Below are 22,245 nucleotides of genomic sequence, written 5' to 3' on the forward strand. Positions count from 1 at the left end.
CAGCCGGCGATCCCCTCCTTATTTGATGTAATGAGCCACGAGGGGCAAGGGTCAAGCACACAGGTGGTCGACCGGACTTGGCCAAGCACCTTGTCCACATCCTCGGGCCTCAATAACTGAAACTCATCCAATAAAACTGAACCGGACGGCGCTCTGAACGCCTCTACTAGTGGAGCTGCATTAAGTGTGGTGTCCAATTCATGACGAATCTGAGTGACTTTATCTTCAAAGTGCCGTGCAAACTCGTCACAGTGTGCTACCGAGGGTTCCACCATCTCTCGCCCTGGCCCAGAGTGTAACAGGCCGTGAACCACCCGGAAAAGCTCCGCCGGACGACACTGAGAAGACGCAATGCTGGTGGAAAAGAACTGCCTCTTTGCCACCCTCACCGCCACAGAGTAGACTCGATAGTGAGCTCTAACCCGTGTTCGATCAGACCCAGCACGAGTTTTCCTCCACCTGCGTTCTAGCCATCTCCCTTCTTGCTTCATTGCCCTCAGCTCAGGTGTATACCAAGGTGATGGCTCAGTTGATGGCTTCTGGAGAGCTGTGTCACATGTTGGAGTAGTCAAACTCCTTTCTTGCTGCAAAGTTGAGGCTTTTAGCTAGGGTGGTCAGTTACACACTACCAAAAAAGAGAGGAAATGCATCATGAAAAAGAGGTCAAAAGAGGACACTGGTTGACATAAAATTTGCATATGCTATTTCATACATCTAGATTATTGTTTAAAAAAATACTGTAATTTAAATAAAAACACAATACCTCTCACCGTAGAGCTCCATTAGGCAAGTGTTTTATTGCACGCTCATTACTGGGCACTCACGGATTTTCGCGGGTCCCTCTCATGATGTTGTCTGCCTCCTGAACGCCTCCCGCTCCTTGCCTTCTTCGTGTCACAAAAAAACCCAACCACCCCAGCAAGTCCGATTTAAAATTAAGACAGAAGTTGCTGCTATCTCCTGCTGTGTGCAGGAGAAGCAGTGCGATCAGAACGGCCGACTGAATGGGCCGCGTGCATGTTGTTTACTTCCTCTTTCAACGAGCAATGAAAGCAGAGGCAGACAAACATTGGTAGGGAAGCATGATTCCCCTCTGTCTGATGGAGCTCATAGTGGAGAAAAATGGGACCAGAAGAGCTGTGTGCCAGCTCAGTGTGCTGTCCAGATAGCTAACCATTGATGGGGCAATGGAGGCTCTGTGCCCCTTTCTTTATATTTAAACTCAACTTGGACTGGAAAGCCCTTCAAACAGAGAACACCTTCAGACAGAGGATGCTCCTTTGATAGCCCTTCAATGAGAGGATTGTCCCCAACAAAGTAGCATATCTGGGCACCTACTATTAGGGTCAAGCCATCACATTTTGTTGCCTGAAGTCAAGGGCAAGATGATGGTGCCCCCATTCCATGTGCACAAGTCTACCAAAGTGGCAGTTGAATCATATTTCAATGTTAGTCATGGGATAGTGCCCTCCACCATACCTGAGAGCAGGAAAATCAGTGGTCTGGGTTGTGTGGAGAGCCATCATGGATACAGGAGGGTATCCTCTTCAGAAAGTCAGCCTTCACAAGTACAGGATGATGGAAATTTGCAAGGAGACATATTTACTCAGGTTCAGAACACCTGAATGGGGCTTTTCAGTTCATCTTGGATCCATCACAAGGTAGATTAAGGACTTGTGTCCTTCACACTGATACCATTAGATGTTCTCTCCGATAACTATGTGCATTTTTTGTAGTTTGATGTTATAGTATTTACTTGATTCATTTATTTGCTGGGAAAAGGAGAGATTAGAATTTTTACACGTTTCGCAAAACACAGAAAGGCCTGTCCTTGGGATTTTTCACAACAACCATTTTTGAAACAAAAGCTATTGTCAGTCATCAAGAGCATGACCGAGGTGCTGAGAGGTGGTCAATTCTACCGGGGCCCCTGTTTCCTGTGTGACTTGCCTCTTTGCCTCCGAAGAGTGGGCAGTACTTTTTCTCATGCAGAGCTGAGTTTGATTATCAGAATGGGGGGAAACCGCTCGACCTTGCTGAATAATTTTTTCCACTGACGGTGAATTTGGGCTGTAGGGACCTCAAAGCAAAGAGAATCTTGCCAAATGGAGGATGCAGAAGGCTACATGGCGCTTAACTTCCAGCTAAGGAAAGAGCACAGGAAGCAAACCCTTCCATCTCAGGTCCAAGGTAAATAATAGCTTGCTCGTGGAACTCCCAGGGTTATTGTTACTATTTGGTTACTGCAACAGTTTGGCGGTTCTCATTACTTTAGCTGTCTTCAGTAGGAGAGTGTCCTCATTCCTGCCTTTCCATTTTGCAGGTAACACTTGTCGTATCTCCCAGAAGGAGATAAACATTTTTCCTCATGTGCATTTAGTAAATGAATGAAGCCTGAAAAAAATTGTAGCTGAATTAGGACTGGTCTAGCTCAATGTTCCACTTATGCTGAGAGGCCACCCAGACACTTAGTACACACATAGGACATGGATGGTGACATCTTTCCTCTGTCAACCACTGCAATTCTATTTCAGTTCATTTTTGATAAGGATATACCCAAATTTGCAAATTCCTTCATATTCCAGATGGAAAGAACTCGAGATTTAAACAATTCCAATGTGTGGTGGGGGGAATGAAGCTGACAGATTCGTTTTCCCAGGCCCAGGGATTTGAATGCTTTCCTTTTAAAAGTCTGCATTTGAATCTCTTTATGCGTGGTGCTGCATTAGGGTCTCCACCTTTTTAATGACAGACTTCTCATCTTTAACAGCTATATGGCAGGCAGGTACCACATGGTCATCTCAATGCTGGAAATAGCTGTAGTTATGGAATTTGGCCACCAGTGCAAATGGGTGAGAATTCTGTTCAGTTGGTTTTTGATAAGGATTTATCAAAAATTGCTACAACTTTCATATTAAGGATAGAAAGAACTTGAGATTTCTTTTTAAAAAATGAATGTGGGAGAAAGCTAAATTGACAGATTTGTCCATCCCTAGTCAGGAATAAAGCATCTATGAAAGGGGAAGCTCATCCTTTTGCTATCATAGCTACTAGCCTCTGCCAATCTTTTCCTATATATTATTAGCTGTGAGTTCCTACCGAAGGAGGGCACGAATAAGTTGGTCTCAATGCAGTTTACTTCACTAGCTGAGCAACTGTTTGCAAATAATTCAGCTCCCTACAATCACTGCTATGTCCTCCTTGAAGACCCAGTAGATGGGCTCATTATTATTATGTAACTGCATCTGTGGGTGTCAGGAAGGAATTTCCCTTCTGGACATATTGAGGGATATTTTTTGTCTTGCTGTTTCCCAATGAATGAGTGACTTGTTTGCAGGGAACTATGGATTTTGTAAAATCCGTTTCATCTGCGTTTTGTGGCTTGTCAGGTGCCTTTCATTCCACCGTCTGTTTATTGGAAGAATTGGATTTTTCCAGTTTTCCAAATTTGTGCAAATTTGCATTTGCACAAATTTGCACACAAATGCACAACCCAACCCAACCCATAATGGGCATTTTCATGCTTTAGCCAATGAAGTAAATGTGCATTTTCAGCCCTGTTTTTATTTTATGAAGTTTTTTATAAATAAATTTGCATAAAATTCTGGAAAGTTTTTTTTTTAAAAAAGGTGCAAGTCCATGGAATCCATAAGACCATGGAAAAGCTGGTCCACTGCAGAATCCACTGGTCAAATTCATAGAAATCCAGACTAATTTGATTCCATTGTGGATTTCTCCAACATCCCTACTTTCTTTGAAAATCTGGAATTATTTTCCCTTGCAAATATCTTTCTGCAATACATCTACTCTTTGCCTGAGACACAGTGCCCCGTTCATTCAACACACTAAACCATGCTGCTTAACCACAAAATGGTTAACGGAATGCATTAAGGTTAGTGCATTCCGTTAACCATTTTGTGGTTAAGCAGCATGATGTAGCGTGTTGTCTGAATGGGGCCACTGTCGTGGGGGATCCTGCCTTTGATGATGTAGTTGAGTTAGAAGCTACCTTTGTTCCTGTCAACTCAAAGAAGCTATGAAAACCACTGCAGTTGCATGGGCTACATGATTCATGATAAGAATTAAAAAGTAGCTTTGTATCATTATCTCCATTCATGAGAGGCTAAAGACCTTTTCCCAAACCCTGATTCTTGTAGAAGCGCTGCCAAGACAACCCACCCAGCATCAGCTCACTGTTGGGGCTGGATGTGCCATGATCTTCCTCTTAACGGGTGCCTTGATTGCATTGTGTGTTTGGGGTGAGTAGCCCATTTAGTTTTAATAGGTTTTAATGTTTATGCTGTATTTTAATGTGTTTGCGTGTGAACCACCCAGATAACATTTGTTATGGAGCGGGTAAATGAATACAGTATTTATTTATTTATTTATTTATTACATTTTTATACTGCCCAATAGCCGAAGCTCTCTGGGCGGTTCACAAAAATTAAAACCATCATAAAACAAACAACAGGTTAAAAACACAGTAATAAATAAATACACAGGGTTGTTTCCAGCTGTGTCATTCCACTAGTATGAATGACATTGAGCTAGCAAAAACCAAGTTCCAAACTATGTGCAATGGGAGAATTTGGCTGTGCAACTTGTCCAATGATTGTGCAATCCCTTGCAGATTTTAGGTCTACAAAATGATCAGCTAGCACACAAGCACTTGCATGACCAGAAAAGGCAGCAGCAATTTATTCCACTAATAATACATGGGTTTTAGGCGATAAGGTAATAAATATTGTACAGTTTGGGCTAGGAATGCAATAGTTTGGATTAGAGGATATGCAGCTGTGTGGATTATACAAAATGATACAAAATGCATGAGCGGGATCTATTTATTAGACGATAACGTTGTGTAAAAGTATTGCATAGAAGTTTATTTCGTATGTTTGTTTTAATCATATGTATTCATAACAAAAATGAAATGAAAGATAGCAGGAAAGGCTCTTACATGTACAAGTAGTTCTTGGTCCCAAATGCTTATCCGAATGAACTTGTTTGCATTCCTGATCAGATCATTGACAGTTATGCCAACCATCCGTTTAGGGCTTGTGCCTTAACTTTTCTGCCATGTAAACAATAAACATGTTCCAGCCTGGTTCCCTCCAGCTATGCTAGACTACAACCCCCATCCTCCCTGACAATGGGGATTATGGGTTTTGTAATCCAACATAGCTGGAGGGCATCAAGTTGGCGACAGCTGACCTCACATATTGTACTTATAATTTAGCTCCTGTGCATTTTGATCCAAGCTCACCTTGAATACTTCTAGGCTATTTAAAGCCGGAATGTGCAGGCCGCAGGCCATATGTGCTCCCCCCAAGGCCTGTTGCCTCATGGAGCCCCCTGCAGCTGTCAGATCCAAATCTCCCCCCTCCCCCCCACACACTGGGGTTGCTGCTTCCATGTCGCTAATGGCCACTGGGGCAGGGAGGAAGCTGTAGTGCCCCCCTCCAGAGCAGCCTGAATCCCTGCTTCTGCATCCCCAGTGGTGGTGGGAAAGCAGCTTTCCATATCGGGGTCACTCAGCAACCCCAAAGCATCCTTCCCCCGCCTTAGCAATCTTTTTATCTTCTTTTAGTCAATCCCCTTTATGATAATCACCTCCCAAAAAAAATTCATGTTTACAGCTTTTCACATGAAGCGACCCATGGATGTTCTGGAGAAAGACTTTATCTCTCCAGGAGCCACCAAGAGAAGAGAAAGCAATCAATGCCTGGAGACCATGTCCCAATTGCAGAGGTTTTTGTGCAAGCCCCTTGACAACACCACAGCAGGTAATTTCCGTCTCATTTCTCCATAACAGGGCTTAAGGCTATACATCAGAAGAGAGGCAAGCAACTTGGTGCCCTCCAGATGTTTTTGACTACAACTCCCATAATCCCCAACCACTGGGATTATGGGAATTGTAGTCTCAAACATCTGGATGACACCGAGTCACCTAACCCTGCATTAGAACAATTAATCTCGGTGGACTGATCCTCTTTTAAATTTTTTTTAGGAGTAATCAATTAAACTTAAAATTGTGTCTAGACCACACACGCCTAGAAAATTAATATTAAAAAAATTACAGATGTATTGTTATACTCTCCTCTGTCTAATGAGAAATTCCATGGGCAGAGCACTTTCCCAGGTATGGTTTCCTTTGGCAGGCAACAACTAGAGGGGCTTCAGGCATTTTGCAAAAATTCAAGCTCATATGTAAGTATACAGGTTGAACATAGCATAAAACAGCCTTCCCGAACCTGGTGCCCTTCAGAGGTGTTGGACTACAGCTCCCATAATCCCCCAGCCAGCCATGGGGATTATGGAACTGTAGCCCAACACATCTGGAGGGCACCAGGTTGTGAAAGGCAGTCTTAAAACACTTCAACAGATAGCCAAAGTCCACTGTTTCTGTTGAGAGGGGCTGTTAAAGGGGAAGTTTCCCAGGCAGCAAGCACAGCTAAACACCTCTGCCTCCCTTAGCAGTGACAGAAGGCTTCTACTTACATTGATCCAATTTCCATTGTCTAGAACTGGAACAGTTCAGGGATCTTCCCATGAGCTGATCGAACAGGAGGCCCAAGCTCAGACATCATCTTCCCCCTTTCCTAGGATGACAGATAGCCAGCCTGTGTTCGGAAGACACCTTAAACCATGGCTTCATTCACCAAAGTTAAAGCCATGGTTTAAGGTATCTTCTGAACAGGGCCAAAGACACTTGAGCAGGATCTACACTACTGCTTTGTTTCTGTTTCCCCCCCTTTCCTTCTAGAGAGCTCCAGTTGCAGACTCTGCCCTCAGAACTGGTTCCTTCACAAGAAGAAGTGCTACTGGATCTCCAGAGAAAAACAGACCTGGCACAAAAGCAAGGAAGGCTGTGAAGCAAAACGCTCTCAAATGGTGGTGATACAGAACCAGGAAGAAGTGGTAGGCGTGCATTAGCATTTCTAGCCAGCTTGCGCAGAATTAACTACAGTGGTGCCTTTCAATGCAAATGAAATAAATATTTGTTACAATTAGGGATGTTGCAGGCACCCGACTGTGTCCAAGAGTCCAATGGACTTCCCCGCATCTCCCCCCACAGACCAGCACTCTAAGCGCCTGTGAGGCCCGGCAAGCTCTCGACAGCTGTCGTACCTTGCCCTCGCCCAGAACCTCCATTGCGCAAGACAACAGAGGCTCCAGCAATTACGTATTTCCCCCTTGTGTAAATGGCAGCCCTAAAGGCTCCGTTTGTGCCTTTACTCTAGCATAAATGAGGTTTTTACAGCCGCCATTTACACAAGGGGGGTGGGAATGCTTGGCAGCTGGCGGGGGGCAGCACTGAACTCCTGTCACTGTTGGCTCTGAAGCCCCCATGCACTGTCCTTCCTTGCAAGGAAGGAGAGCCCACGAGAGCCTGTGGGGGCAGGAATTGCCACTGGTGTGCCCCAGGTGCCGGATCTTTCCTTGAGGAGAGCAGGGGCAAACAGTGGCAGGGCTGGTGTATGATGAGTTAGACCTGGTTGAGTTAGCCCTCCTCTAGTTACTATATTGGTGTAGCAGCTAGTGCTGGACTGGGCATTGGGAGATCCAGGTTCTAGTCCCCACTCAGTCATGGAAGCCCACTAGGTGACTTTGGGCCAGTCACAAACTCTCATTCCAACCTACCTCACAGGGTGGTTGTTATGAGGAGGATTATGTACTTCGCTTTGGGTTCCTTAAAAAGGAAGAAAGGCGGAATATAATGAATAATAATGAATAATATATTGCTTGCCTCTTGCAATCTCAGTATTGTTTATTACATAATCTGCATCTACATTCTCAACTTTTATAGGGACTAACACCTTTTAAGAGGATGCATGAATCTTCCCCAGCCCTATATGAGTTTAAATCTCCCCGTTGCCTCTCCCTGCACACCTCAGTGGTGTGTAAAAGGTTTCGGGGGACGCTGCTGATGCAGCTATAACAGCAGTGGCTCTTGCTGGCGGAGTTAACATTGAACCACACAGCTGTGCTCTCACCATCCTGCGGTGATTCAGAACATTGCTAGAGATCAAATGAATGTCCACAAATGCACATGCATTTTATTTATTTATTTATTTATTTATTTATTTAAAACATTTATATCCAGCCCTATATCAATAAGATCTCAGGGCAGCATACAGATAAAATCATACAATATAAAACAGTAAATAGACACAGCTAAAAACAAAGTAAACCATAAACCAAGTTAAAACAATATATAATTTAAAAGCAGTAAAACTATTAAAACAGTTAAAACAATGTGCCTAGTGAATTCAGCCATTAAAAGCTTTGTTAAAAAGCCATGTTTTCACTTGGCGCTGGAATAAAATCAGCGTTGGGGCCAGTCAGGCCTCCAAGGGGAGGGCATTCCACAGTCGGGGTGCCACCACAGAGAAAGCCCTCTCCCTTGTCCCATCATAGCGAATGTGTTGTGCTGGTGGGATGCGGAGAAGGGCTCCTCCAACAGATCTAAGGTCTCGGGCAGGCATATATAAGGAGAGGCGCTCCCTCAAGTATCGAGGTCCCAAGCCGTTTAGGGCTTTAAACGTCATTACCAACACCTTGAATTCCGACCCGAATCGTATAGGCAGACAGTGCAATTCCTTTGTGTTATGTGGTCTCTGTAAGATGTACCCACCAGCCGTCTAGCTAATGGACACATTTCTGTCACAGGTTTGCCCAATATACACAATTTGTATACCAATTTTCCTGTTGTATAAAATTGTTCAAACAGGTTTTTTAAAATATATAATGTTGTATATCCAAAAGTATATGCATGTTTGTGCTCACTTTTCCCCAATAGTCACATTTTTACACCGCTTTTTATGTTTGTAGAAATGCGTTGCAAAATTCTGAAAAACGTGAATACGAAAGGATGGCGACATTCTGATTCATACATTGATTTAGGAAGAACCAACATGCTAAATTCTCCCCCATCTGTGGGTGCAAATACATCTTGGTTCTTGGTAGATTAGCAATTGCTGGGGGATTATTGCTCTGTGCCGTGGCTTCTAAGCTATGGGGTTCCACAGGGCTCTATCTTATCCCCTATGCTGTTTAACATATACATGAAGCCGCTGGGAGAGGTTATCCGGAGATGTGGACTGAGGTGCCATCAATATGCGGATGATACCCAGCTCTACCTTTCCTTTTCATCAAACCCAGGTGAGGCAGTGGCTGTTCTGAACCAGTGCCTGGGCACGGTAATGGACTGGATGAGGGCTAATAAACTGAAACTCAATCCAGACAAGACGGAGGTACTGTTAGCGGGTGGTTCATCTGTCCGGCGAGGTGATGTTTGCCCTGTCCTGGACGGGATTGCACTCCCCCTGAAGGATCGGGTCCATAGTTTGGGGGTGCTCTTGGATCCAGAACTGTCACTTGAGGCACAGGTGAACTCAGTGGCAAAAAGCACCTTTTATCAGCTTAGGCTGATATACCAGCTGCGCCCTTATCTGGACAGAGATAGCCTAGCTACAGTTATCTATGGTCTGATAACCTCTCATTTGGATTACTGCAATGCGTTATACGTGGGGCTGCCTTTGAAAACGGTCCGGAAACTTCAACTGGTACAAAGCAGGGCAGCACGTTTACTAACAGGGACTGGCCGACGAGACCACATTACACCAGTCCTTTTCCAGCTTCATTGGCTGCCAGTCCAGGTCCGGGCCCGATTCAAAGTGCCGGTATTGACATTTAAAGCCCTAAACGGTTTGGGGCCAGGTTATTTGAAGGAACGCCTCCTCCCACATGTGCCTGCCCGGACCTTAAGATCATCTACAGGGGCCCTTCTCCGTGAGCCCCTGCCAAAGGAAGTGAGGCAGGTGGCTACTAGGAGGAGGGCTTTCTCTGCTGTGGCACCCCGGTTGTGGAACAAGCTCCCCAGAGAGGTCCGCCTGGCGCCTACACTGTACTGCTTTCGTCGCCAGCTGAAGGCCTTTTTATTCTCTCAGTATTTTAACGCTTAATTTTAACTTAAATTTAAATCTTACTGTTTTAACTCTGTATTTTAATCTTATATCAATTTTGCTGTGTGGTTTTATCCTGGTTGTGCTTTTTATACTGTATTTTGCAATTGTGCTTTTAACCTGTTGGTTGTTTTGTTGTGGTTTTAATTTTTGTGAACCGCCCAGAGAGCTTTGGCTATTGGGCGGTATAGAAATCTAATAAATAAATAAATAAATAAATAAATAAATTGTAATCAGGAATGAAATGGGTAAAAATAGAATGATTGCAAAATAAGACCTGTATTTATCTGTGATGTAGAAAGAAGTTGGACACTGCGATTCAGCATTGCAGACCTAATATGTTGCTTATAGTCTTTCATTCAAAGCATTACCGAAGGGGCACAGCTGCTGTGGATAGGACTAGAAGCCTCGTTCCCCGAAAGAAAATGGACCTGGGTCAATGGCTCCCCCTTAGATGACAACCTGTAAGTATGTTGTCCTAACTCTTTCAATAGGTGGCCTGTGGCCCACCAAGTTTCTTTGATATGTCTCCCACTGTTGTTAACAGCAACTGCCCTCCCAATGCAAATGGAAGCATAGATGGCAAGGGGAGGTCTAATTTTCATTGGGACAGCACTGGCGGAAAGGGCTAATCTCGCCTTCCCTTGAGTCCTTGTCCCAGTTCTGTTCTCTCTCTCTCTCTCTCTCTCTCTCTGGCCTTAGCTAGAAGAGGCGAAATCCCGGGGACATCCCCGGGATCGTCCCTGTGCGTCCACATGATGCACAGAGGATCCCAGGATCAAGGAGGGATGATCCCTCCCTTGCCCCAGGATCTCGCCCTACACTTTAGGACTGATTTTTCCCGCAGAACGTGTGGCCAGGCATCACAGTTTGTCCCGGTTCCTTTCAAGGAGCCAGGACACGTGCACAGGGTGCAGAGCTCCTCAGGGAGTGGGGAAAATAATATATATTTTTTAAAAAAACACTTTGCCTTTTGCACACGAGCACTCGTGCGCATCTTCTTCTTTAAGAAAGAAACCAAAATGGCAGGCGCGACGCCTCTCCGTCTGAGGTTGCCGCTCGCCGCTTGTGAACAGAGGGGGAGATCTTCACCCCTCCATCCTGCTAGACCAGTAGGTCTAGCTAAGGCTTCTCTCTCTCTCTCTCTCACACACACACATGCACGTACGCACGCACACACACACTCCCATGATGACTGTTTGCATATGGACATACTGTTTTCACTCAATTAACATCATATGCCATTTATATATTTATGGTAAATCATTATATCCTACTTTTTTGCTTATCAGAGATAATTAATAAATGCAAGAGCTAAAAGTGGGGCTGGGATGTGGTCATGCACACACACGCAGCCCCCCAATACTGGAGCCCACTTGGCTCCCCTGTAGATCTTTTTGTGTTCACCTAAACCCACTGAGCTGAACACACATTCAGCTGAGCCTACTTACAGATATCAGGAATCCTGCCTTACATAAAGTTTAACGAGGAACTGGGCATGTGGGAAGGTTATGTGTGGCCACGTCCTCTCCCCACTATTAACTCTTGTGTGAGCAGGCTGAATGCCTGCCTCGGGGCTTCTCCACACAGGGCTTATATCGTGCGATCAGGATTGGTTACTCTTGGAAGTTTGCGGGTCCTTTACACGACGTTGTCAACCTCCAGGGCCCCTCCTATGGTTTATTGCCTTTATCCCACCATTGTAAATCACAGGGGAAGTCTGACTTTTCTCTAGGAAGTATGGAGCACTTTACTTGCTGTGGGTACAATAATGGTGCAATAACAGCAACATTATCTAGTGGCTATAAAATGAAACATATAAAAAGGTATCTCCAAATCAAAGCATGTGTCAGCCTGTGTAAAAGAGCCAATCTTAATTCCACAAAGAATCCGGAAGCAGATGCCTCAGTAAGAATGCAGGATTTTATCCACATGTGGTGAAGCCCCAAGACTCTTGAAAAGAGTCATTACAGCTGAGTTGAGGATACAGTAATATCCTGAGCATCCTTGCCATACAGGTAGATCCTAAACATTTGCATGAACTTTTGTTTCATTATCTTAATTTCCCAGGCAGCTTAAGTACCCTTACTTCTTCATGTAACAGGATTCTATCCAATAAGAATCCCCAGATATCGACATGAGATGCAAACACTACCATGCAATAGAAGAGCCACTGACTAGATCTACCATCCTCTGACAAGTATTCTTGGTTTTCTCCTTCATTCTGCAGATTTCAAGAACTAGGTCCAGTTGAAGCAAACTTCTGTGGGAGACTGAATGGAAACCAAATTATTGCTGAGGCCTGCAGCAGTGTAACCACGTGGATGTGTGAGACAGAAGCTTTCTTAATATCACTAGCATGATTGCAGCCCATGATGGCACTGCAAGAGTTACCCAGTGAGTGGCTAAATTGAGCAATTTTAGAGCACAATTCTATGGATGAACTGCCCAGAGAGCTTCAGCTATTGGGCAATATAGAAATGAAATGAAGAAATAAATTAGAAAAAGAAGTCCTACAACTCTCAGCATTCCTGGGAATGCTGGGAGTTGTAGACATTTTTTCTGTATAAACTTGGGTAGGGTTGCGCCCTTAGAAACATTTGCACTCCAACAGTCTTGCACTCCAGCCTCATTCTTGCTGGGGTCACCATCTCTCTTGATGCTATTGCTCTAGGGTAGCCATACGAAAAGGAGGACAGGGCCCCTTTACCTTTAACAGTTGCATAGAAAAGGGAATTTCAGCAGGTGTCATTTATATATATGGAGAACCTGGTGAAATTCCCTCTTCATCACAACATTCACATGATGCACAGGGGATCGCGGGATCAGAGAGGGATGATCCCTGCCTTGCTCCGGGATCTCACCTTACCCTTTAGGCCCGGTTTTTCCATGGTCTCAGGCCGGGACAAACCACAGTGCCCAGCTACCAAGTTAGGTGGACGTGGTTCTTGAGAAATGTGTATATCAGCGATTGTGTAACTTGCCTGGCGAAGAGACGAGTAAGAGGCATCCTTGCCGTCGCCACCCACCTCCCTCCTTGCCGGCCGGCTCGGAGAGCTCGGCAGAAGAAGGCGGGGTGGAGAGCTTCCGCTCTCCACCCCGCCTTCTTCTGCCGAGCTTTCCGTCCCGGCCGGCGAGGAGGGAGGTGGGTGGCAGCGCCAGTGCCGGCGCCGGCAAGGACGCCTCTTACTCGTCTCTTCGCCAGGCAAGTTACACAATCGCTTTGGGGTCGCACTGGGGCCGCATGGAAGCGGCCTCAGTACGACGTGTGGAATCCCCCCCAGTCCCTTGGCCTATTACGGCTTCTCTAAATGAGTGATTTGTAGCACACTCTTGACTGGCCACTCATGAAAGTTTGTGGGTCATTTTGATGATGTCGTGAACCTCCTGCATGTCTCCCGCTGGACTACCTTTGAATCTTGCCCCATCTCTAGAAACCTGCACTGGTGACTCTGGTAATGGTGACCACTGCAGATGGATGTGTGGAAAGACAAAACTGGAGAAACCGTATTATTCAGAGCCCTTTATTGGTAGGGCAGAGATAATTTAGGCTGACCCCAAATACATAACAATAAATACTATTTTTTGAAGGAGAGTTCTCATTGTTGTTGTTGTTGCTTTCCTGTGAAGCTTACAGTGGTGGCCAAAATTGTGGACACTTTTTGAAATGTTCATGTTTTGCAACTTTGCATGCTTATAGAAAATGTTCTGTTTCACGAAATTCAAATGTTTATATATCAATTGAAAGACCTGATTCACGTAATACAACAATCCTGCTTCTTTTCCTGGGTGTCCAATCAACTCTTTTCTTTGGTGCCATTGCTCTATTTATGATGTACATACGTACACTTTTAATTTGAGGAATACTGCAAATATTCACACAATCCCCAATTGCGCTTCAGTTACAGAACGAACAGCAAAACTGACTTTCCCTAACTTGAAACATGATGTATCGCTGCTACTGCCATGTGATTGGTCCCCAGATCAAGGACTGTGATTGGCCAGTAGGGTTTGCAATTCCAATCCTCTTCTTCAGTCAATCACACCTGTGTTTGTTTTTAGACTAAAGTAAGCATAACTTTTTTTTTTGTACTGCAGATATTTGCATTCTGTTTGTTTGTATTGAATTCAGCATTAAATTCTCTTTCAATTGATATATAAACATTTGAATTTCGTGAAACAGAACATTTTCTATAAGCATGCAAAGTTGCAAAACATGAAAATTTCAAAAAGTGTCCACAATTTTGGCCACCTCTGTATTAGCAGGACTGGGTGGATAGTCTTTGTCCCTTTGAACTGAGAATCAACTGTCTCTCTGCATTATCATAAAGATTCAAATCAATTACCCAATATCTCATTTTGAAGAAGACATTGGCTGCTTTCTTGATCTATAACCTGAAAGGTTACCTGCAGCCCAGGAACAGTACCATTTTTTTTTTACCATAACATGCAAAATCAAGAACAGAGCCTTTGTTTCCCTTGCAATGTGGTGCCTAACTTGTTTTATTGTTATTCATTTCATTTATGACAGAAATTCATTTATTACATCCACTCAGGTCAGTTATGTGCATGTTTACCATAGGCTATCCTCTGACAGAGCCCTTGTTCCTTGTATAAGTATCAGGCTGGCTGCAGATCCACTTCCTTGTTTCTTGGCAAGGGGAGGACAAGGCAAGGTCAGCGCTCAGATAAGCACAATCTCCATTTTCTCCTCTCACTTCCAACCTGCAATGAAACAACCAAGACCACAGTGTTGACTAGATGTTCTCTGTTTTACAGAAATGGGAGAGTATTCCAAATCACATAGCTCAGAGCAAAAACATACGGCATTTCCACCACTTAAGATGCCTTTTCTGGGCCAGAGAGCAGCACCTCCAGTGCTTCATATGAACAAAGATGGACCTCAAATCAAGGCCATATTTGCTCTCATATTATCCTGCCTCAACCTTAAGATCAGCATCTTTAGCAGACATTTGGCTGGCTAGTACTACAGACAAAGTCTTCTCAGAGTCTGCAATTATGGAATGATCTCCCCAGGGAGACGCAAGAAGGTTTACCTCTTCCTATTTTTACACTGATATTGAATTTTTTAAAAAACGAATTCCAGTAGGCATTTTATAATATCTCCTTTAGAAAATATAATAGAGAACTGTTTTATTCTAGTTTTAGCACTGCTGTTTGTTTACTTGTATATTTTTAGTATGCTTTTATTTTTAGTATATATTTTATTCTGGATATGTAAATCTGCTTTGATAAGTTCGTTTAAAAGCAAGTCAGATATAATCTAAATAAATAAAATATATTTTCCTAACTGTAAGAATCTGAAAGATGCCATGAAAGAGACTGGCCTCTATTTATTCCATATCTAGAAATCAGGGTTATGCTTTCTTCACATACTTAAAATGCATGATTGATGCTAGTTTGATCTGGCCAAGAGATAAAACATGAGCCTAACCCATTCCTTCATGTGCAATGCCATTCCAAAACAATCCCCCTACCATCACAACTTTCATCCCAGCTCTCCCAAATAGCATCCAATACATTACTCTAAAAATTGGTTTAAGCCCTACAACAGATTTCACAAGTTCCCCCAGAGAAATTCCCAAGCAAGATAAAATATATAATAGAGTTTGGGTATTTGTGGCCTTCTACTTGTTGATGGATTCCAATTCCCATCAGCCCCAGCTAGCCTGGCCAATGGAAAGTCATGATGGCAGTAGTAGTTCATCAACACCTGGAAGACCCCTGGTTCCAGAATCTTGACACTTAGAACAAGGACTTACGTGTTCTTGAATTCTGACCCATCTGCCCATTTCCAGTTTTGGCCAGAATCCCTCCAGAGGCCAATCCAGTGATCCGCAGTGCCCATGTAACGCAAAATGAATACCTGAGATGAACACAAACAGTGTCTTCAAAGAATTTCCTTTCCATTTCTCCTCTTGGGTATATAGCCCCGTCTGTGTGCTACATATGAAATGCCCAACGTTAAAAACCTACATTTGACGAGTCAGAAGGACACGAACTACCAGACAGTAAACTTTACCAATGGAGGGCAAACAGCACATAGATTCCGTCATAGACTGGAGATAACAAGAGGACTGGGGGAGTTGTGGGTTCACTTGCCCCACATCGTCTTCATGGAGGAAGATGGTAAGGGACAGGTGAAGCTGGTTCACAGCAACCATGTTGGGATGATCCGCCTCCCAACAAGGTTGCTGGGATTCAAATGAAGTCATGGGGAATCATGGAACCTACCCCTTGGGGTTATCTGGCCCATGGAGGGCTAGGGGTTCATCTGTCCCCGCCCCCACATTATGGTTGCCTGCCCTTTCTGTAAAGGATATAATTTAGACCAGGAAATATCTATAGGAATGGAGCTGTGAGGAAGATGAGGCTAGGAAGGCCTCACTGAAGAAGAGGAGGACAAGGGAACATTATGGAAGACAGGAAGTGGCTGAAGGAAAGGTATTATGAGACAACATGGTGGATGTCTCAGATAAGGCTGAATGGAAGCTCTTCATGGACAGGGCTTCAAAGTCTGTTTGTGTGAGGACTCACAAACTTGGATTAACACAGTGACCCTGTTCAGACCACACTCTAAGCCACAGTAGTTAAGCATTTTGAGCTAAACATTATGGTTTAGCGCAGAGCTTTCCAAACTTTTCATGTTGGTGACACTTTTTAGACATGCATCATTTCGCGACACAGTAATTCAGTTTTACTAGCAAACCGGAGGTTAAACTAACCCCTTATAAGAGATACGGACACATACATAAATTGTAATACGTTCGCACGACACACCTACACACTGCAGCCGACACACTAACGTGTCGCGACACACAGTTTGGAAAGCTCTGTTTTAGCGTGTTGTGTGAACCAAGACTTAGCCAACTATGGTGGCTACATAACCACGGATTAAATTCATTCACTAACCAGAGGAGCTCTGTCCACTCATGAATAGTCTTCTGAATGATAATTTGCTCACCTTACTGCTATCCAAATCTGCTGTCCCACATGTTTGAATGGCATGCCAGACTCACAACACCTTTTTCAAATCCTACTTTTGTAAACCGCCCAGAGAGCTTCGGCTATGGGGCAGTATATAAATGTAATAAATAAATAAATAAACGCACATCCAATCCCTCACTAATTTCTTTCGAAAATCTCTCCTACAGAATGGTGCTTCAGCAGCCAATATGGAGAATTTCTTTGTGCCACATTATGGCTATGCAGCTGCGGAATAGCTTGTTGGAGGAGATTCGTCAGCTTGACAGTCTTTTAGCATTCAAGAAAGCTATCAAGACTGATCTCTTCCAGTGGGCCTATCCAGGAGAATTTTAGGATGCTTTTAGTATGCTTTTAGGATGTTTTTTAATGGTGTATACTATGTTTTAAATCAGTATTTTATGTCTTTTATGCTTGCTGTTGTTCCTCACCTCGATCCAATCGGAGAGGCGGGTAAGAAATAAATTATGATGATGTTGATGGGTTGACTTTGTGCTTCCATCATGGGCTGTCTAGATCTTCCTTAGCCCTTCATGGAATCATTCTCTCGCTCACTTAAAACTTTCTCACATGCATTTGTTGGTCTCACCTTTTCTTGCTTACTCTCAATGACAGCCAGGGTGGAGTCATGGGAACCACAATAGCTCTGGCTAGAAGTCCAGCTTCTTTTTTCCTCCGAGAAAAAGTAGCACTTTCCTTCAGAGTAGATCCAGCCAGTTGGGCACGCTCGAACAGATGATGCAGGGGCATCCACACCAGAACAGGGCTGTTCAGGTTTCCACACTGCAAATGTAAGAGAAGGAAAACTCTCTTCTGAACTGTTTAGTTTCCCTGTTTGTGTACATGAGACTTAAAGGGATCTCTAGGTACCAACCCTGCACCTATAGCACCCCCCTCCCAAAAATCCCTGTTGGATCTTTTCTTGAAAAAACTTCAAGGATAGGGTCCCTCTCCAAAAAACAAAACAAAACATCTCCAAATCATCACATTTGACAAACAGGAGTCTGCATCTCCACCCCTGTGAGGGAGGACAGGCTGCTAGATACACTTTGTCTATATTTTAAAGGTTGACTGCCCCCAATCACATTTTTAAATAATTCTTATGTCCTGGATACATGGCAGTCCAGGCTTTTACACTTATGGAGAAAGAAAGGTCTCTTTTCCAGAACTTCATTTTAACTCTTCGGAAAAACAAAACAAACAAACAAAAAACAAGTTCAATGTGTTTGCCAAGCAGTTCAGTGTGTTGGTAAAACTAGGGTGGCCATATGGAAAGGAGGACAGGGCTCCTGTATCTTTAACAGTTCCATAGAAAAGGGAATTTCAGCAGGTGTCATTTGTATGCATGTCGCACCTGGTGAAATTTCCTCTTCATCACAACAGTTAAACCAGATGTAAAAGAGGGCAGGGCACCTGCAGCTTTAACTATAGTGAGGAAGAGGGAATTTCACCAGGTTCCCCATATATACAAATGACACCTGCTGAAATTCCCTTTTCAATACAACTGTTAAAGATACAGGAGCCCTGTCCTCCTTTTCATATGGTCACCCTAGTAAAACCAACCTTTAGACTCGGCAAAAAGAAAAGTTCTGTGCCTGTTTGGACAGAAAAAAGTACTTCAAGGCTGAATCATGGGCAGTGAGAGTCAGAAAGCAGACCGGACTCTGATGGAAAACGTGGAAGGGTTACACAAATGGAAGACGATGACATCGAGACCACCCAATAAAATTCTGTGAATTAGGCAGGACGATTGCACAATAAAAGCTTCTCCTGGAAGCATCATAAGTGGAGAAATAGAACCTGTAATGACTAAGATCTGAGTAGGATCCAGTGGTACATCCAATGAGGGGCTCAGTAGCTCCAATTCCCTGGCTTGCCTTTTTTTTTTTTTATCCATTCATTCACTTAGGCCCGGCCTAGTTCATGCTTATTGGTTTGGTTGCCCCATGAGAGTTGCTTCCCTCAGGATTTTTCACATGTTGCTTTGGGTAACCCTGTGATGTGAATCCAAGAGCTATGTGGGAGGGTCCAGCCAGCCACATGGTTCCTTCTCATTCAGTCATTAGGCAAGAGGCAGGGCAAGGATTGGGTGGGAAGGAGCCAAACAGTTGGAGCCCCGCCTGTCCCATTCCTTGATCCAGGTGCTTCCCAGTAGGAAGTAGAGATAGCAAAGCAGCTCTTGCACAGCCACCACGAAGTGTGGATTGGGCCTAAGAAGCCAAAACTGTTGGAGCCAGAAGGAAGAATACATGGCTGCAGCATCACTGTGACAGGCCTAGAAGCAAACACTAAAGATAACAAGGAAGCTCACCTCTCAACGTTATGAATATGGCGATGGCAACGATGGGGACTGAGATAGCCAGGAAAAATTTCACACCTCTCCCTGAAAGCAAACAAATCACACAAATTATGCTGATGGCAATGTAGAGAGGGCTGCAAGGAAAAACTAAATTGATAACTAAATGCAAAGACGGTGAGCAGAATCAGGACACAAGCTGAGCTGCTTTTCTGACTTACCTTGCCTTGTTCTGTCAGAGTGCCCGGTCTCCTCCCGTGTTACTAGTTTGCTGCCAGTGGGTTTACTCCTACTTCAATAAAATAACATAAGATCCATGCATGATCAGATTAAGGGCCTAGCTAATCCATCATCATCACCATCACCACCACCATCATCATCTTTATTATAGAATAGTAGAGTTGGAAGGGGCCTATAAGGCCATTGAGTCCAATCCCCAACTCATCACCACCACCCTTTCTCTCCTTTGCTGTCTAGCAGTCCTTTTGAGTTGATATTCCCACTGATCTACCCCCTTGTCCCCGAGATTGTTTCTAATTTGTCAAACAGTCCTGCAAGTTCATCTCTGGTCTCTTCTATGGCATTCATTGACTGATGTGATTGCTATCCTGCCCTTTGATCCAGAATGATCCCTCAGGGATGGCTTACAGAAAATAATATACGATTATTAGTCTGGGATGGCTTCTACCTCCTTTCATGCAAGTCATCACTTTGGGGTTGCATCTCCTCCCTTCCTCCTGTGTCTGGTCTCTTCACTGCCTAGGACAGAGCAGGCGAAGTCAGATGTAGCAGCACTAGGGCTCAGATGAGCAGATGAGTGATGGCGGATCTTCTAAGGCCTGGATGATAGTCTGTTGTTGCCTCTTTGACTCCGTCTTTCAGACTCCTTCTCTGAAATATTTAGTACAGGAATGAATGTTTGGCTTAGCACTAACTCTCATTCCTTGAATCTTCTTTGCTCTCTTGTCCTCTCCTACTGTGTGTCTCCCAACCCGCCAAGTCCCCCTGCTACATACTTCACCTGTTTTTCTCCCTTTCATTCCAGAATACCACTGCTCTGAGCACTGTCCTTTCTCTGCAGATCAAAATTATTTCCCCTACCCACTCTTGTCATTTTTAAAAGCCCCCCACCGCATCTACCTGTATCCATGTCTCCCTGTCATAGCTCTGCCCTCCCCCTCTGTTCCTTTCTTGCAGCTCACCTTGCAAACTAACAAAGTGGAGAAGTCACCCAAGGTTGCTCCATGTATCTACTTTGTAGCCAGGAAGGCTGCATGCTTCCTTGAAGGTAGACGATGTGTAAATGTAAGAATGAACCAGGGGCGTAGACTTCTCATTTTGGTGGTAGTGGTGGTGGTGGTGCATGGGGCTAAACATGGAAAAGGGGGTTGGCTTATTTGTTTACATTTGTGTATACATTTCTATTTCCGGAAACCATCTTTCATCAGCAAGAATGTTTAAAGCCACATATTGAAATAACAAGTAGTCAACAAAAATATTACATTTTAATTATAATATTATGATAGTTTACAAACTACCCCACCATCCATAGTCTTAACAATATACCAGTGCTCTTCAAATTTTTCCCTCATGACCCAGTGCAGAAATATCACATACCCTCAAGACCCTGTTCTTGTGCTTAGGCATAAAATGTATGGCATGCTTTTGACTCATTAGTCAAGACGTACTATATTAATTTAAGGAGAAGCTTTATAATTAAGTAACTTCCAGTGAGCTCTCTGGAAATTACTTCTAAGTAAACCTGCATAAGTTTAGGTAGCTAAAAGTGTTTAATAGTAGCTGGATTGTGCCATATTATTATTATTATTATTATTATTATTATTATTATTATTATTATTATTATTATTATTTTGCACCATCAATGCACATGGTGCTGTACATAGTAAAACAATTATATATTTTCATCAAACAAAAAACTTATGGTTTACAAAATGATGTTAAGGCTCTGCAGTTTTCAACCAAGCACCAAAAGCAGGGAAATTGGGAGTTAAGGCTCACAAGCCTTAACGCCACATTCTCCCTAAGGAGGCAGAAAATGCTAATGAAATTCTCATTCTCCCAAAGCAGATAAACCATGAGGACAGGATGAAGAATATGAAGAATATGATGAAGGATAAAGTTCACATGACTTGAGCAAATACAAGCATGTAGGCAGGGGGCACAAATGAAGAACGCTGGCTAGTCACTTGCTGTGCATCTTACCTTGGAATGTTCCTTAGGATGCTATAGTGTCAAGGGGGGATTTAATACCCCCATGCCTGAAATTCAGTGGGATAAAAAAATTTGTCAAGTTAAATCATAGAATCATAGAATCGTAGAATAGCAGAGTTGGAAGGGGCCTACAAGGCCATCGAGTCCAACCTCCCGCTCAATGCAGGAATCCACCCTAAAGCATCCCTGACAGATGGTTGTCCAGCTGCCTCTTGAAGGCCTCTAGTGTGGGAGAGCCCACAACCTCCCTAGGTAACTGATTCCATTGTCGTACTGCTCTAACAGTCAGGAGGTTTTTCCTGATGTCCAGCTGGACAAATCATGGCTATCCCACATGCCATGTAGTTGCACTCTCAGTGTGCATCAAAACATCCCTGGATATAATCTTGCTTCTGCCAGGGATTTGCTAAGGTTGACTTAAGCAAACCATTCTCTCTTGTCTATAACAGCATCCCTATCCCAAAATCGGCAATATGGGGATAACAGCAGTGGTCTACTTTGTAGGGTTGTTCCAAGGATTACAATGAAGTGTGTGAAGTCCTATGAACACTAAAGGTATTAAGAATTCATTAAGTCAAGAACCACTTGTGCTGTAGAGTATTTTAGTTGGATCGAGGGGATCTGGGTTCCTTTCCCCCCCCCCACAATCCCCACTCAGCCATAAAGCCTTCTGGGTAAATTTAGCCCAATCACTTTCTCTCAGCCTAACTTCCCTGACAAGGTTGTTGTGAGGAGGAGGAAACCTGA

At 43.8% G+C, this 22,245-nt stretch overlaps 1 protein-coding gene across 1 annotated transcript; it reads left to right on the forward strand.

The window, feature by feature from the left end:
* The first annotated feature begins 2,109 nt into the window (after positions 1 to 2,109).
* On the forward strand, positions 2,110 to 17,200 carry LOC134396883 (killer cell lectin-like receptor subfamily B member 1B allele C). Its single transcript, XM_063123488.1, has 7 exons — positions 2,110 to 2,190; positions 4,158 to 4,259; positions 5,637 to 5,783; positions 6,764 to 6,918; positions 10,317 to 10,429; positions 12,196 to 12,293; positions 17,141 to 17,200. Coding segments are annotated over exons 1-7 (681 nt in total). The 5' UTR covers positions 2,110 to 2,126; the 3' UTR covers positions 17,143 to 17,200.
* The last annotated feature ends 5,045 nt before the right edge of the window (positions 17,201 to 22,245 follow it).

The sequence above is a fragment of the Elgaria multicarinata genome, chromosome 3 (assembly GCF_023053635.1).
Source record: "Elgaria multicarinata webbii isolate HBS135686 ecotype San Diego chromosome 3, rElgMul1.1.pri, whole genome shotgun sequence".
Classification (NCBI taxonomy): Eukaryota; Metazoa; Chordata; class Lepidosauria; order Squamata; family Anguidae; genus Elgaria; species Elgaria multicarinata.

Coding starts and splice junctions, on each gene's coding strand:
- LOC134396883 (XM_063123488.1), top strand. CDS start 2,127: ATGGCGCTTAACTTCCAGCTAAGGAAAGAGCACAGGAAGCAAACCCTT. Junction 4,260..5,636: donor GATTGCATTGTGTGTTTGGG/GTGAGTAGCCCA, acceptor TCATGTTTACAG/CTTTTCACATGAAGCGACCC. Junction 5,784..6,763: donor CCTTGACAACACCACAGCAG/GTAATTTCCGTC, acceptor CTTTCCTTCTAG/AGAGCTCCAGTTGCAGACTC.